At 39.2% G+C, this 17,507-nt stretch overlaps 1 protein-coding gene across 1 annotated transcript; it reads left to right on the top strand.

The window, feature by feature from the left end:
- The first annotated feature begins 4,814 nt into the window (after positions 1–4,814).
- On the top strand, positions 4,815–16,999 carry TIMM10 (translocase of inner mitochondrial membrane 10). The gene is made up of 3 exons (XM_063289095.1): positions 4,815–4,915; positions 5,704–5,804; positions 15,370–16,999. The coding sequence occupies exons 2-3, from the start codon at positions 5,734–5,736 to the stop codon at positions 15,569–15,571; spliced, it is 273 nt and encodes a 90-aa protein (XP_063145165.1). The 5' UTR covers positions 4,815–4,915; positions 5,704–5,733; the 3' UTR covers positions 15,572–16,999.
- The last annotated feature ends 508 nt before the right edge of the window (positions 17,000–17,507 follow it).

Here is a 17,507-nt window from a genome sequence, read left to right as displayed (position 1 = left end):
GGAAGAGCATTAAGACCTGGCTCTGCCAACTAGCTTGGGGATCCAAGAGCGGTAGGCTGCCCTAGGGGTGGTTGGTGGTTTGAAGATACTGTCTTCGCCTTTTTAGTTTTTCTCCTTTACCTTCTTGTATTTTTATAATGGTTTTTATGATTTTCTGTTTGCAAGCTGCCCAGAGTCACTTTAATAATGAGAAGGGTGGTGTATAAATTTAATAAACAAATAAATCGTGTGAGAACAAAGCATGTTGCGGTTGGACCAACTCTTCATTCCACCTCCCTCCAACATGGACTCCCACTGGATTCAGTGGAACTTAAGGTCTATTAGCAATGGTTAGAGTTGCAGCCTTATTCCAGGGGACACGCTAACTATGCAGATCATATTTAGCATTTAGATAGCAATTGCCAAAGACGCACAAGTTCAAATGTCAAAAAATATGTTCATATCCTGATTTGATATAATGTTCTCTAATACCACCACTTCAGTCATGTTTCCTTGAAGAAAAATCTTCCATAATAGAGTTATGTTAGGCTGGCAACACAAGTTGCGCAAATATTGTCAACACTCTTTTTTGCATTTTTCACAGCCTGGCAGAGAGTATTTGCTGTAAACACAGCTATGGAAACAAAATCGAGATAGCTCTCTGCTGGAAGGAACTCATGGCTTGAATAAATGATTTGCCAAGGACTCTGGTAGACTTAGTTTACAATGTGCTCCTGGGGTGACAGTGAAAACCTGGTGAAAACTATGGGATTAACCTCTTCAGTATGACACCCACACAAGTCCAGTCAGTTTTCCCCACTTTTTCATTTCTGAAGCCACTCTGACGCCTTGTGGCCAAACAGGACTGAGTTCCTAAAATGAGACTATGACAGGACAAGATATAGAAATGGAGAATAACAACAAGAATTGCATTGTGATGCAGAGACAAGATCCAACCTTTATTACACATGAGCCGAATAAAATTGGAAGGAAGGTACGTAATGCATTATGAAGCTGTGCCCAGACGTATAGGGAGAGTTTATTACATCAGCAGTCTACAAGCAGAAAAAGGCTCACTTGTAATTAATACTCTGTCTCCAAAGGAAAACTAGCCTCATTGGAAGTTGAAACCATGTAGGGGGTTCTGGTAATTTCCTTCCTAAACTCTGATTTACTACTACTATTGTTCTTCCTACAGATGCCTTCTGGACATGTTGACTTCCCCCAGCATTATTAGAATTTATAGAAGCAATTAAAACCTGGTTATTTCAAAAGGCCTTTGAGGGAGAGATGATTTGAGAGGAATTTCTTCTATATAAGAATATATGATTCTGTAGGGTTATGATTCCTTAGCACGGGAATACTGTATTACGTAGTTTTTAAAATTACTTTGGGCTATTTTTGCTATTTTAATTTTGCTTGCTTATGGTAGGATTGTCATCCACTCAGAATCAATTGTTGGCTGGGGTGACATATAAGCCTAGTAAAATAAAAAATAAACTAGTGGTACAATATTCCACTAATTAGAAAAGTTGCATGTTTTCAACATGCTGTCTGACTTGTATGATCAAGGGGAAGCCTCTTTTTTTATTGCACTGCAGGTTTTTGTCTGAAATAAAAAACATGTTTGTTTGGGATGAGCCTGTGTTGATTCATGAGCAGCAGAAAGAAACAGCTTTATTTGCTCTTTATATAACAAGATACACAAAGGTGGGCTCAAGTTACTTCCTAGATATAAAAGCACAGTCAGCCAGTAAAAGCTAGTGCATGATAAAAGTATTTTCTAACCGTCCTAATACAAGCACATGGTGAAGATTCAGTTCCAGCCAAAGTTGTGGTCAAACTCAAGAAACATTGATTTCTCTTTCAGGTTGCTGAGTGATCAGCAGCCAGACAGACTGCAATTAGCTGGGCAAAAAACAGAGCCGATCTGTCATTTGGGTGTCCAAATTTAGCCTTGGTTAAAATAGTTTGAGTGACATGCTTCATGTAATTAATCTTTGCTAGCACCTATGTTTAGTCAAGAGCCTTTGTGAGCTTTATGAATTGGTATTACTTGCAACACAACAAAAAATGACTCCAGAAGGCCTGTGATAACCATTCCAATCCAGTGAATCAGGTTCCTTTCTACAACTATGTAAACAGTTCATGTGTTTGACCATGGGCAGAAGGAACAACCATTAAACTATTTTATGTCTATGATGCAAACATATTCCCAGGAAAGCAATTGCTACAATATTTTGTTACATGCTGAGCATTTAGGTTTTTGAAATGGTTAATAGGTAACAAGACAATTTAAATCTGAACCTTGGATAATTGCCCTGTTTCTTTTCTTAGGGTGACCCCATCCTACCTGGTGCCCAGATGTAGTGAAGCTGTTGATCCCACTGTGGGAGCATATACAGTATTTGCAGAATATATTTGCAAATTTTGTATATTTTTCCTATACAAAAATATTTCAATCTTAAGGAGAAAGACAAAAACCAGAAATGATTCCTATAGAATCATATAATATGGGAAATAATTGCACATTCCCAGCATAATAAACTAGCATATGCTTATTTGTAGGTTTACTCATTTGGATTCAAGAAACTTAAAATCCATCTGAAACTCACAGAAACGTAAGATGTTTATATCAGGTCAGGCTACTTGTCCAGTAATCTAGCGCAGCTCAGAAATGGCAGCATCCTTGCCCAAGGACCATTAATGAACACCTGTTCCTAGAGATCCTTTTTACTGTCTGTGTCAGGAATTCAAATTAGAATCTTCTCCCAGCAAAACAGGTCCTCTCTTGACCGAAGGAGGGAGCTATGGCTTCATCCCTCACTGCCTTGCCTGATATGGTATCATTGTTGTGCCAACCAAAATACAGAATATAGAAAAAGAAGTCATAAAGGTTGCCCAAGCTCAGCCCACATTGAACCTGAATGATCAATTATCTGACCAATTGGTAGTTTTTGTCTCCAAGCTTCTCGTGGCATGTTATACTTTAAAGAGACTATTTGATGTTTTAAAGATTCTGCATCTTAAACGGTATCAGTGCAGTGTCTGCTTACATCAGTTCCCACTGCAGAAGCTAATCAGGCACAAGGCAAATCAAATTTCATTCAGCACTGACCTACAGTAAACTCAAAAGGCAGGAAATCATCTAGTCTCAGAAAATAACCATGCAGACAATCTGTCCCTCTAGGCCAGGGCCGCAACTAGGGGGGGGGCAACCGGGGCATGTGCCCTGGGCGCCGCGCTGGTGGGGCGCCAAAATGAGCGCTGGTGGGGTGCCAAAGTGGGCGCGGAATCCATGTTTGCCCCGGGTTGACACAGACCCTAGTTGCGGCCCTGCTCTAGGCCGCTTCCTTGCGTGATCGAAAGGAAAAAAGGGACAGAAATAGCCCTTCACAAAATAAGCCGCAGCTCATTCTTGTCTCGGTGTAATTTATGAAGACAACAGTTCAGGGCACAGGTTTAAGTCCCAAAAGTAATGGAACCACCCTTCCCTGGCATTCTGGCTTGAAACCCTAGATTCTATTTTTATCCAGGGAAGTCATTATACTGAGACAAGACTTGAGGAAACAGTTCATCAAAGAGAGGATTTGGAGAGGACAGTCAATGCAGGCAGTGTATTGGAGCAACAGGAATACAGTTTCTTGCAGCTCTTTTTTTTTCAAAGATATCCATACAATTTATTTGTTATATAATCACAAACCAATTTAACATAAACGTTAGAACAAGGTACCTGAAAGCAATTTATCAAGGACAAAAAAAAATAGCCAAAAATCATAAAAATATAAAAGTAGCATTTTTATCAAAAGCTTCTCTTGGCTGTGCTTAATACAGAATCAATGCTTTCTAATGATTGCAACAGGGATAATTTTGCAACTTTCCCACAGATTTTGCTAGACAGATCCTTCAGTAAACAATTTAAAATCTCTGATTGGGGTCATCCCACATATTTGATAATAAAGGGAGAAATTAGTTTTGCAGGCAGGTAAGGTATAAAGGTAAAGATCTCTAAATTTACTCAAGAGCCTTGAGGGATTTGGATACATTTGGATTTTCAAAAAGCCTTTGGAGGATATTGACAGCCTCATCTTCATCCATGTATGTATCTGTTGACATGCTCCAAAAATGCTAGAATGTATTCTCCACCCTTGAGTTGACCCCTCTCTCTCTCTCTATATATATATATTTATATTAAAAAGATGGGATAAAATATTACTACTATTAATCTTTGCAGAATACATGCTTATTTTCCTTAAGCAAAACTTGTTAATTGGTCGAAGGTGTGAATTGATCAAAGCGGAATAAAGGGCAATCATCATTTCCCGTGACTGGAAACTACATTTTACTGTACATGCTGTGCGAACCCGGACAGGTTGGTCAGAAAACGGCGGCTGAAAAAGCCTTAGGTGCAGAGAAGCCATCAGTGCCTGCTGTAAATATGGCCACAAGGCCAACAACTCGTCCAAGGTCTCGTGCAAAAGTTCACTGATAAAACAGCAGCACTGGCTCAGCACCCTCTCGCTCCTGGCTTGCTTGCTTCTCTATGATCTTCCGGAACATCAGGACAGCCTTCTTCGACCTCTTGGACTACAACGCCCAGAATTCCCACGCTAGCGGTCATACCGGCTGCGAATTCGGATAGCCGCGATCCAGCGCTCTAGGCACCACGTCTCAGACTTCACCCCGCAGCTCCCTCCTCTCTATGGTTTGAAATAGAAATACCCGCTCTCGTCACGCTGCAGCTGCGCAGTAGCCCTGCGCCTGGCACGTGGTATCAATTGCCTTATTGGGCTGCGGTAATTCGAGAACTTCTCCGGCTGCCTAGAGAAGGCATGATTCCGTCCAGGAAGTTTCTATGGTATCCAAGAAGGGAGTGAAACCAAAGGCTGGCGGAAGTGCTACTTCCTCGTGCTTCCGGTTGGTACCTGGGCTGAAGGTGAGTTTTGATAGCGATGAAGTAGCAAAGTTGTTGAGGTGTTTGTGGGAATTTATGGAGAAGGCAGCCTGAAGAAAAGGATGGAGCGCGGTCTTTCTGCGTGGATTTAATGCCGAGGCGAGGCTGCATGCATAGGAATTGAAACAAGAGAGGAGATAGGGTGGGAATCACCAGTAGGTTTGCTCACTTTTATTATGGAAGCAAGTAAAAAGGCGCGCACGCGACCATAACCCAGCTCCCTTCCCGATCTCTTTTCCGTATTCCCTCCACCATCGCCAACAGCAGCAAAACGATGATCGTTCTGAGGGAGAAAGTCTAGAGATCAGGCATCCCTTTGTACTTCAGGTTTTTTTTTAATTTTTATTTTTTCAATACAATAAAAGTATATAAAATTAAAAGAAAATTAAGAAAGAAAAAAATAGAGAAAAAAGACAGGAAATGAAAAAAGAAAGAAAATAGAGAATTATGACTTCTGCCCTTCTTTCTGTTGAGTAATTGTCATCTTATTCATTCCCCTTCCTCTTTGACTCTTTTTAATCCCCATCTCTTTCTACTTCAGGGTTGATACAGTGGCTTTATCTTCCCGTGACACTGATTGGTTAGAGTGGGAGATGGGGCTTGGAGTGATTTATGCATTCTCACATTTTATTAGCCAGATTGCAAATAGATTACGTCTCAAAAACAGGTTTCTAAAATACTGACAATGTACAATTTTATTGATAGTGAATTTGCATATATATATTTTTACATTAGTGGAGTTACTGGTTTCCAATATTTGTGTTCTCCAGCTATAAAAAGGTCAATTACTTGAAGGTGTGATGGATCCTCTGCGGGCTCAGCAGCTGGCAGCTGAGCTGGAAGTGGAGATGATGGCTGATATGTACAACAGGTATTAACATTTTTAAGGAGTAGTTATGTTAGTTTTTTAGCAACAAAAACATGAAAAGGCTAACAGATTTATTATTATCTCATTCATTTTGGATCACACCATTGGAGTATAGTCATAGGTATCTTCAGCTAGCCAAGTTGATGCCAAAATGGCAAAACTTATTTTAGATCATTACAAGGAAACTCCGGTTATCTTTGATTGTGGAAGCTGAGCTGATGGGAGTTGTAATTGTAGCCACAGGTTTCCTATCTCAAAATAGAAAGATCAGTGACTTAAATTAGTGGTTTACAAACTGTTTGAGTATGAGAACCCATTTTAATGGAGTTTTTGTTTTTTTGCAGTTCCCCACATTATTATTTATACTTTTAGTATCTGTTGACTGAAATAAAACAGTGATAAAAGCTATGTGATCAGTCAATCATGAGTAATGCTTTTAAATGAATATTACTTTATAAATTACAATAACATCTACTATTACTAACATCATACAGTTGAAAAAAAAATACTTATATGTGTGAGTATTTTTCTGTCTCTGGAAATATTTTGGCAACCTGCTAAAATGGTCCAAAAGGGTGGGAAGAAAAAGAAGAAATAAAAGAAGCTACTTTGTATTGGCTAAAAGAAGCTGTTTTTCTGCCAGGGAATGTTGGCCAGTGCAGGTAATGCTGCAGCTCAGCGAGGCCTTCATGCTGACCACTCAGGTGAGTGGATAGGCTTAGGAGCTTTCAGCTGTGGGGATGCTGGTGATTTGACTGAGAAGCTGTAGGCTCTTCCACTTCTGCAGCCCTGCTAGTGAGTCAAATGAGGGAAGCTGTTAGCATAGTACCAGAGAATGAGGCTAAGGAGTGTCAGCTTGTGAGGGAAGGAAAATGTCAGAAGGATCTGGGGCAGGTGGAATACACAGGGAGCCCTGGTGAGATAGCTGGGTAGCTCTGGGAGGCAAGGAAAGTGGAGGAGGAGGAGTATACATACAGTAATACTACTGGTGTGGGGCAAGAGCATTTACGGGCAATTTCCAGGCATGATGCACTGAATGTGGCAATGGCAGGAAGACTTGTATGCTGGGAAGAAGAGAAATACTGGCACTGTCCAGGAGAAAAGGAGGAGGAACCAAACAAATGGGCTGCTGTTAACTTCTTTTAGTCTCCTCCTAGGCCAGCCCAGGATATCACTCCCTTCCATCTCAACCCAGGCAGGGAAATACTTCTTTCTGGTCAGTTCCTGTCCCAGCAAAAGAGCTGTGTGAATGGGTTTTTTATGTTTGATGTGTATTGTAGGCCCCTTGCAGTGACTCTGCAGTTTCCCAGGGGTCTGTGACCCACAGTTTGGGAACTATTGATTAGACATTTATAATAAAGGGAGTGCTATTAATGCTCAAATGGTTAGAGGTAAAATTATAGAAACAGGTAAAAATTGAACCTGTAATTAGTGAAGAGAGTTGAATAATGAATGGATCAGTTTTAACTGGTTATTTAATCTGGGATAAATAACATTATTTAAAGTAGTTTTTTTTGTATAATTGTGTATTATTTATTATCATTGTTTTGTTTAGTACTAGTACCTGTCAACCTCCTGGAGTCCATTAAGGATTTGAGATGGGGATAAATCTCATAAATTAGAAATGCCAAAATGGAACCAGCCTGAAAAGATGGCCTATGTCTGTTTTAATCCAAAATGTGGTTTTTCTAAGAGAGATTAACAGACCAGTTTAGTAATAAGTCATATAGGTATATTTTAATTAAATGCTAAACTATGCTATGCTTATCTGGGACACGGTGGCGCTGCGGGTTAAACCGCTGAGCTGTCGATCGGAAGGTCGGCGGTTCGAAACCGCGCGGCGGGGTGAGCTCCCGTTGTTAATCCCAGCTCCTGCTTACCTAGCAGTTCGAAAACATGCAAATGTGAGTAGATCAATAGATACCGCTTCGGCGGGAAGGTAACGGCGTTCCGTGTCGTCATGCTGGCCACATGACCCAGAAGTGTCCTATGGACAACGCCGGCTCCAAGGCTTAGAAACGGAGATGAGCACCGCCCCCTAGAGTCGGACTCGACTGGACTTTACGTCAAGGGAAACCTTTACCTTTACCTTTATGCTATGCTTAGCAATAATGTGGGTAAGAGAGTTACACACAGCATACAACCCAGACATAATAACTGATTGCTGGGAGCAGTTTTGAGTCCCTAGCCGTTAAATTAGTTTTTATGATGAAAAACAAACATAAAGAATAGGTACCTCATTCCTTCTTAGGGTCATAGCCAACACGCAGGGGTTGGGGAAAGACTCTAGCTACACTGTAGTTTCATTTGTGGCCACTGGGGGCGCAAAATTGAATAGACTAGCGGAGATGCTAGTGTAGGATTGGTTTCACTTTAGCTGGAGGCTAACCGACTATTGGTTAACTCCCCCTCCACCCCCTCTAAACTGGGTCAGATTACATGCTTAAATAGATTATATATACATAGAAGTGCAGCTTTAGAAGTGGATGTTCTGTATTTTTACTTGTTCTTTTTCTTAAAAATAAGTTGTGCTGTTTTTAAAGTAATATGGTCAGAGCAAATTTTTAACATCTTACTTTTATATAATCTAAATAAGAAGTGACAGGACATTTCGGGTTCTTCAGTCTTGGATGAGAGATATAGACATGATGAATTTGAAATGGCATACTAAGGTAGTGCCATAAGTTGGATTTGACTCCTGGTGAATGAATTGGCAAAATCTCACCATCTCAGCCTGTCTCTTAATAAAAGCCTCTTGAGGCTTTTCCTTTTTAAAAATAATTTTATTAATAGCTTTAAAAAGAAGATAAAAACTAATATAAAATAAGAAAGAAAAAAAGAAATCAAAGGGAAAGCTAAAGGTGCAAGAAAAAGAAGTTAAAGAAAGAAAAAAGATTCAAGAAGTGGTTTCCGATCTTCTTTATAGAAGTTATACGCACAATGATAAATTTCCTTCTTCCTCTAAAGTTACAACATGTCTTCCTTATTTCTATAATATATCCTGTTTAATCATCAAAAACATAAATGATAAGTTCATTTTTTTTCTGTTTTCCACAAAAAGTCCATAAGGGGTTTCCAGTCAGCAATAAACATAGATATTGTCTTTTATCAAAGAAGTCAATCTGGCCATCTCAGCAGGTTCCATCATCTTCACCAACCATTCCTCCACTCTTGGTATAGCCTAATCTTTCCATCTTTGTGTGTATAATTATCTCACTGCAGTTATATACAGAAACAGAGTTCCATGACTTTTTTCCAGCTGCCTGTCCATCAGTCTCAAAAGAAAGACCTCTGATCTCAATTGTATATTAATATTTAAAACCCTCTGAATCATTGTATGTATTTTAATCCAAAATTTTCTAGCTTTTATTATCTTTTGTTTTATAAAATCCACCAATTGTCTGTACTCTTTAATAGTAAACAAAAAGCATTCCCATGAAGGTCCAGTTCATTTGTCTATTTTAATTCTAATTTATTCAAAAGCACTTTCACCAAAAAAATAATCTTTCAAAATAACTATCCCCTTTATCTCTTTCAAACTTTCTTACATCCACTCCTTGTTTAGCTTTTTGCCAAAAGTTTTTAAATGTTTAAAACCCCTTTTTCCCTCTTTTTAGTCCAGAAAGAACATTGACTCACCAAGTGGAATTCTTTTATCCTGCCACTCAGAAAATCTCTTTAGCTGTAAATTAATTACATCCAAAACTGTTTAAGAAAGTGAGGCTTGTGCAAAGCATGCATCTATATAGGCTGCGTTATGGCTGTGAGCTTGGTTGAAATCCCTTGACTCCCAGCCGCTCAACTCATGAGTTGACTGCAAAAACCTCAGTTCCTGCAGTCTAATCATGAGGAGCAGCTGTCTGGAGTGCAAGTGGGCAATCTCATGATCATTCCTTTATCCAGAAAGACAGCACCTGCCAGAATTTGCCATCTAGACACTGATCTCTGCTGCAATGCTGTCCCTGGTGCTGTACCTTGATGTGGTAAACTAAGTTACTCAGGGTGCTTTGAGTTTTGCAGTGTCCAATATACAAAATTCAATACAAAGTGATAGTTTCTCTCCAAAAGTATAGCCTAGACTATTTGTAGATCAAGAAGTGATGTCTAGTCTGCCATAGATCATCACCCAAAAGCCATAACTTGTAGCTTTTCCAAGAACATTTATTTATTTATTTATTTATTCATCATATTTATAGAGCTGCCCATCTCACAAAATGTGACTCTGGGTGGTGCACAATAAAAAATTAAAAATAATATAAAAACAATCAATTAAAAAGTAATATTACAATTAAAAAAGGCAAGGAGGAAGGGACAGATAGTAACAACACTGGAACCAGATTACATTTACTTTTTTTTTTTTTAATCATATGGCATAGCAGTTTGGTGTTCATGCTTTTTTTTCTGGGAAATCCTTGTGAGGACCAGCAGCCAGATGTGTAGACTGTTTAGCCATGACAAGTCACGTTGCCCGGGGTGCACCACGAGGAGGCTAGTCTACATTGCACCGAGTTGGGCTGAGAGAAAGTAACTGGCCCAAGGTCACCCAGCCGGCTTTCATGCCTAAGGTGGGACTAGAACTCCCAGTCTCCTGGTTTCTAGCCCAGAACCTTAATCACTAGACCAAACTGGCTCACTTACTTAAATTACTACTTAAATTACATTTAAGTAATTTGCCTGGATAGGGTAGAACATTAGAATAACATCAAGTATTTTAGCTCTGAGAATGATTACTGTTGCATCATCTTCCTATCCCAGTGGAGTCAGTGGTGAAATGGCAGGCCATTCAGCTGCCCTAAGCCACCATGCTTGCTGATCTGGTTGCATGATTAATCCTAAAATCTGCTGGATGTCCCCATAAGTAGGCTGAAATGTGGTAAAAGCAAGAGTCAACTGTTTGTTAAACTTGGCTAAGTCTTGGTGATTTTTAGGAAAAGAAGAGGCCAAGTTCAGTAGATCTGTATAGCTCCAGGGAACATGACTATCCACCATAAGGCCTTGTCTCCTAGAGTCTGATACTTGGTAGAGTGGTTATCAGTGGAGCTCCGTCAGTTGGCTAGCTGTAGCCTAGCTGCAGTTTTATAGTCAGGCTGGGTCAGGCTGAGCCCTTTGGGACAAAGTGGGCACTGGGCATGAATCCCTTGGAAGATCCAGTTGCAACACCGCTGGTTGATGACTCAATGGTAGTATGGCCTGTGGCTTGTGAAGATGTAAAAATGTCATCCAGTAAATCATCTTGTTCTACAACAGAACAGGCTCGTGCTTTATTCTAAGGCTTCTGTTGGAATAACTGGCTGCTTGAACAATTTATGTCTGTCTTCTCCTTTATTTACTTTTATCTTCAGTTTCCCCAGTGTTAAGCTGGTAATCTTTGATTTATCCTTTCTACTTTTTGCTTCTTTCTGCTACATCGTAAAACCTTATCTCAACTTAGTGTAGTCCTTTAACCTTTCCTGAAGGTTTTCTAACCAGGCTTCATCAAAATTACCTAAACAGGGAAATTGACACTGCTTTTTTTTTGTAATTTTATGCCAATTTGGTATGTTCTTCATAGTATGGGAGACTCATTTTCTAACATTACCCTAACTGGAGTCGGTTTTGGTAACAGTCAACTGTTTCTTAAACTTGGCTAAGTCTTGGTGATTTTTAGGAAAAGAAGAGGCCAAGTTCAGTAGTTCTGTATAACTCTACAAAGAAGGCACGATCCTGAATTTTGCTCATACCATTGGTCACTAAATTAAAAAATCGGAACAACTTATCTCTAGGTACTGTAATTGGTTAGTAAATATAAAAATGCAAGATTTGAGATTTTCCTCTTTTGCTTGTCCTTGCATATTTCTCATTTCCTGGTTTCCTTGACCTTTCATATGCTTAGGCTTTTTATATGCTGACATAGGCTTCCTCTTTGCTGAGAAATGTATAAACATATGTATATTTATATCTGCAGACTAAGCACTAACCACCCGTTCATGAACTGGTGGAAACATAAAAATAAAAAAGCAGTCTTTCATGATTCCATGTGTGCTGGCAGAAACTGGCACACACTAGTAGTAACAGTAAAGCAACATATAAGAAAGGATGACTGGGGAGTCCAAGTCTGGAGGTAACACTGAGATATATTGGCTCCCCTCAATCCCATCCACCTATATTATGTCTTTTTCCCTCAACTTGCCAAACATACTCATTTTTATTATCCAGCATCTACTTGCATCATATACCCAAAGTATGTGGGTATCTGCTTATTTATTTATTTTTATTAATCGAAACCATACATCCAGGCCAGAGCTTCAGTGACTACAGTCTGGCCTCAGTGCCTTGACAAAGAGCCAGGTCTTCACAGCCTTTTGAAAGGCTGGTAGGATTGGGGCCATCCATATCTCTTGCTGCTTATCACCCGGGGAAGAGCCAACCATTATTTGGTCCAGGACTAACTGACTGGTGATTCTTGCATGCCATGGTAGTCTTAGTAACCATCTTCAAAGCCATAATCTGAAGGCATCTATCTTCTTTCTCTCATTTTTTCTTAATGTTCAGTTTTCACAACTGTACCCTATCACTGGAAATATCATTGCTTTAACTATGCTGACATTTGTTGCTATTGTAATACCCTAATCCTCCATGATGGTTTCTAAGCTTGTCATTTCCTTCTAAGAATAATCTCATTTTTTACTTCTTGAATGCACTATCCATCATTACCTGTTCTGAAGAACCCCAAAGTAAAACCTACTGCATTCACTTTTCTGCTCCAAGCTGTAGGTTCACTAAACATACATAAAACATTAATTTTTAAAAAAAATTTCTTTTATAATTTGTTTTATTGTATTATTATAAAACATAAGTAGCGCATTATATTATTTGAATACAGTGCTATTTATACAATATTGACTAGAGATTAACACTCTAATGTTGGATAACTTAAACCTTTAAAGATAAAGAAGTTTGTATCAATATTAACTATGATTTCTAAAGTGTCAATATTGATAAGCATATAAAGTTGTTTAAATTTTGCATCCAAAGCTAAATGTGGCATTAATAAACAACTGAAAAATACATCAAACTATTTGTTACGTGATAAAGGTTTCTGTCTTAAGCTTAATACAGTAATGACTCCACTGTACTGTTATTTATTACTATTTGTACATATTAAAGAAAAGACAAAACAAAATTAGCAGCAAAAAGAAAAAGAAAAAAAAAAGAAAAAGAAAAAAAGGCTATTTGGTTTCTAACTTGCCCCTTTTTGTGCCTCTGCCAGTTTGTGGTGTTTATAAGCATTTAGGCTTCCTTAACATTTATCCAGAGTTTTCATTTTGTGTTTTCAAACTATCTAAGTTTTACTTACTTGCAGCTAATAAAGTGATATTGTCTGCACATTAGGGCTGTGTATCACTTTGGATCTGAAAGCAAAAAGATGCTTTTCCTTGGCACTGAATTTAAGGAATTAAAGAAAGGTGTTGCATTCTTTTGCTGCATGTTCCAAAGAGCCTTTCTGATTTAGAATCCAAAGCAATGCACAACCCAACAGCATATTTCAAATGGTTACTGTTTGGTCACCAATTTTATTTTCAGCGATTATTTCTTCCAGTTCTGCTGTTTGTATGATATAACTGCCCAGAGTGCCCCTGTTTGGGGGGAGATGGGCAGTGATAGAAATTTGAATAATAAATAAATACATATTTATTGTACAAGGTAAACAGATAAGAGGACCATATGCTTCTTTGTCTCACTTCTCCTATTTTAAACATTCTTATAATAGCTTCTCATTCATTGTAAAGTTTACTCAACTGAATAATCAAGTATTCTGATTCACCCATTAATATATTCCACGTTCTGGTATGATCCCCTTGTATTCTCATGCCATCTTCGTTATCCTTCTTAAGCTAGCTATCTGGCCTTGTGTCCCTCTGCCGGTTTTGTAGGGATGTGCAAAATACTTCATTTTGAACTTTTTCGTGCTTGAAACTTCATAGTACTCCCTGTCTTGAGCACAAAATGGACTGCTTCAAGCATTTTGGAAATATTTCAAATCCCAAACAGTAATTTTGCCCTTGAAGCAGGACGTTTCATGAAATTTCATGCTTGAGACACTTAAAAATGGATTGTTTTGCACACCCCTAGTTTTTTTAAACATGCCTGTTCATTTGGCATTTCTCTTTCCATGTATGGCTCTATTTTTTGTAAGAAGTTAAGTAAATATTTGTTTGTGGAAGTTTGGTAATTTCTGCAAAGTTTTTTATGTCGCTATTTGCAGTACTGTATAGGTAGATACACTTTGTTTTCAAAAGCCTAGGCCTCATATAGAGCTCTTAGCACTAACTACCTCTTTTTCTGCAGCTTTTAACGGTTCAACGGGCATTTCATCTCCATTTGATGTATTCCTGTTTGAAGCTGTTCTATTGCATCACTTTCTCTTTAAGCTAGTTCCTGAATATATTTTCTCTCCCTTCAACTGTCTTTGTCAATCTACAATCCCTTTTGTAAAGGATTCCAGTGTAGTCTTTTCATCTTCCTGGAATCTCATTTGCCTATTCAGTTATTTTCTGTAATTTCTGTTGAGTATTTCTACCTTAGCTGAAAAATTTCCATTGATTTTTTAGATCTTTTTATTGCTAATTTTCTTTTTCTTGATATTTTCTTCTATTTGTTAACATTTTTAACTTTCCTTGTCCTTTCTGGCTTGATATTGAAAGTCTGTGTCCAGTCGTCATACATCCTTATTTCTGTTCTTTGATCTTTCCCCAGCTATCATGACAGCTTGTTCTGAAAGACACTTGGATCTTTTGCTCCGTAAAATTTTGGGGTTTTTGGTTTGCTTGCTTGTTTGTTTTTGCTTTGGTTTCCATAGGATCTCTTCTTACCATACCTCGTCAGGTTCACTTTTGCATAATTTAAGTATACTAAATCTGTACCATGCACTGACCTTGTGTTTTGACTATATAGCCTCCAGGTCATATTTTGCTGAAATACCTTTTTTTTTTTTTTTTGAATTTCTAAGTCTAACCCATTTGGATAGCAGTAATTCTTGGTCTGCTCCACAACCTGCAACGGGAACTGTCTGACTGACTGAATTGCACTTATTCATCTGAAGAGCAGCTAAAAGAAGATGGTAGTGATGGCAAAGAAACATTTGACGAGTTGTTAATAGAACAAGTAGCCTACCTGGATTCAGCTACTGAGGCAAAATAGTGCATTTCTGAATAAAACCCTGCTGCTCATTCCATCACAGTGTCATCTGGATTAGAACATTAAGATGCGGTAAACTAAGTTACTCAGGGTGCTTTGAGTCTGCAGTGTCCAATATACAAAATTCAATACGAAGTGATAGTTTCTCTCCAAAACTATAGCCTAGATCAAGAAGTGACTTAAAGGGCTCATTCTGTAATTTTGGTCCTAAAGAAACCAAAGCTGTAGGGTAATTGCATCAGAGATTATCAAAATCTTGGTGGAAACGTCATGTTTTAGTTACCATTAGAGTTATGGGCATGGACGGTCTTTAGGTGTTTTATGTTGTCTGAATGTAGAACTCTGAAAAATGACTGTTTTCTCAAGTTCTTTACTTCTTGCACAATCACAGAATGACCAATGCCTGCCATCGCAAATGTGTTCCTCCTCACTACAAGGAAGCTGAACTGTCAAAGGGGGAATCCGTGTGCCTGGATCGTTGCGTCTCCAAGTATTTGGACATTCATGAGCGCATGGGCAAGAAACTGACAGAACTCTCGATGCAGGATGAAGAGCTGATGAAGCGGATGCAGCAAGGGGCTGGACCCGCCTAAACGCCCACTTCTGATTCTCCCAACCTATCCCTATACCTGCTGTCTGGACTGGTGTTAATTCTTGCTTTTGCCAATAAAACCTCCATGCTATGTTAGCTCTTCCAGCTGCTAGAGGGGCTGATGCTTTGCCTTCCTTTCTTAGGCCTGATCAATGACGATGCCTTGTGAAGGAAAACAGTCTCATCTCGGGGACCCCTTTGTTAGCTTACCCTTTCTCTTGTATGAAAATTGGAGGCTAACCTTTGGACTTGCTCAGTGGGCTGTTTTAACAGTTAATGTCCAGCTCCACAGATTTTCCTGGATTGTTTCCATTCTCTTGGTACACTGACAGAAAAGAAAATGAAGCATTTTATAATTTTTCACTTACCAGTTATCATTTGGTTAAAACTCTGTTCTTTATTAGGTGTGTGCAGTACTTCAACTTCAAGGCTAGGCAGGAGTTGCTTCCTTAAAGCAGCTGCTGTGTCTTTTCCTGAGATCTGTTTGCTGTGCACCAAACAGATTTGCAGACAGATGCTGTGTGCATCTCCCCAGGTGTTCCCCATTTCGCTTTTGATGTCAAAGAACTGCATGCTGTTCTGTTTAGAACAGTGTTTCCCAACCTGGGCAACTTTGAGAGGGGTGGAGTTCAACTCCCAGAATTCCCCAGCCGATATGGTCATTACTAGGAATTCTGGATGTTGAAGTCCACACAGTTGGGAAAATGCTTATTTAGAATCATAAGAGCTGAAAGGTACTGAGGGCATTTCTAATATGCTCCCTCTGCTACTGCATATGGAACCATTAACTCACTTCCATGGGAATGGGAGTGGTACACCATGTGGCACAACAAATATTTCTTAGCTAATCTAGGTAGTCAGCCAAGCTAAATGGGGGGAAAACAATCTAAGTTACCAGCCAATGTTAGGAATGGGGAGGGGTAGAGCCTTCCCTTGCTCCAAATTTCAAATATGAGATGCTTCAGAGAGATTTTCCCACAAAGGAAAGGGAATAGGAGAACAGTACTCCTGCTGGCCCCTAGGATATGCCTGATAACATAATTTTTAATGTTCAAATAATTGATATGTCCTGAGCAATGATTGGGCTGATGGATGAACTGGCTGCAGTTGCAGCAGACAATCACTAGGGGGAACTAAAGCCTGCAACTTTAAAGGCCACAGGTTTGCTTGGTTGGTTGGTTTGCCAAAGTTCAGGAAGTAGGGGACCCCAGTATGTGGAACTCTTAATGGACACACGCAGAGACAGAGTATGTTGGAGAACTGTAGAATGCTACAATATTTGAAAAGTGACTCCTGATTCAACCACTTCTTCAAAGAAAGATTACTCAAGTTATTAGCTGTTGGCTGCTTTGCCAAAATAATAACTGCTGTTCTTGTTTCATGTACTTAACTGAACCAGCAATTTTTCATTATATCCTGGTATTTTTTATTGGAGTCTGCAAGCCATTTCTCTGTGATTTGAATTGGAGATCTTATTTCACTTCATGTTGCCTTAATTCTGCTGGAAATAAGGTGTGGCACATAGTTGCTTTTCAGATTGCTTTTTGCCTCAAATGCACTTGTAATTCAATAGCTGCCTCTGCATTTCTGCACTTTTCTGGGGCTGAAGTCTCCAGTGTGACATTTGTGGACATACAGGTGCTTCCGGAGCCTGCCATCTGCTCCCCTCTGAGCAACTGATTGATATTTTCAAAAAGTGGTCTCCCAGGACTGCATTATTTTCCCCCTGCTTGGTGCTCATTTCTGGGTCTTTGATGTACACAGCCACTTTCCTTTGGATTTCACAGCATATTTGTGGGTTGCAGAGGCTAAATTATGCCTGTTGTGGCTTGTAGGAGGAAAAATGTGAAGGGGGAGGGAAAAACAGATGGAGGCCATGGGAGGAAGGTGAAAAAGAGTGGGTTGGTCCAGGATGGTGTGTGAGAGGGAGGGAGAAA

This window comes from Candoia aspera, chromosome 1, assembly GCF_035149785.1.
Source record: "Candoia aspera isolate rCanAsp1 chromosome 1, rCanAsp1.hap2, whole genome shotgun sequence".
Lineage (NCBI taxonomy): Eukaryota > Metazoa > Chordata > Lepidosauria > Squamata > Boidae > Candoia > Candoia aspera.
The sequence above is the reverse complement of the archived record's forward strand: the minus strand, read 5'-3'. Positions and strand labels throughout refer to the sequence as shown.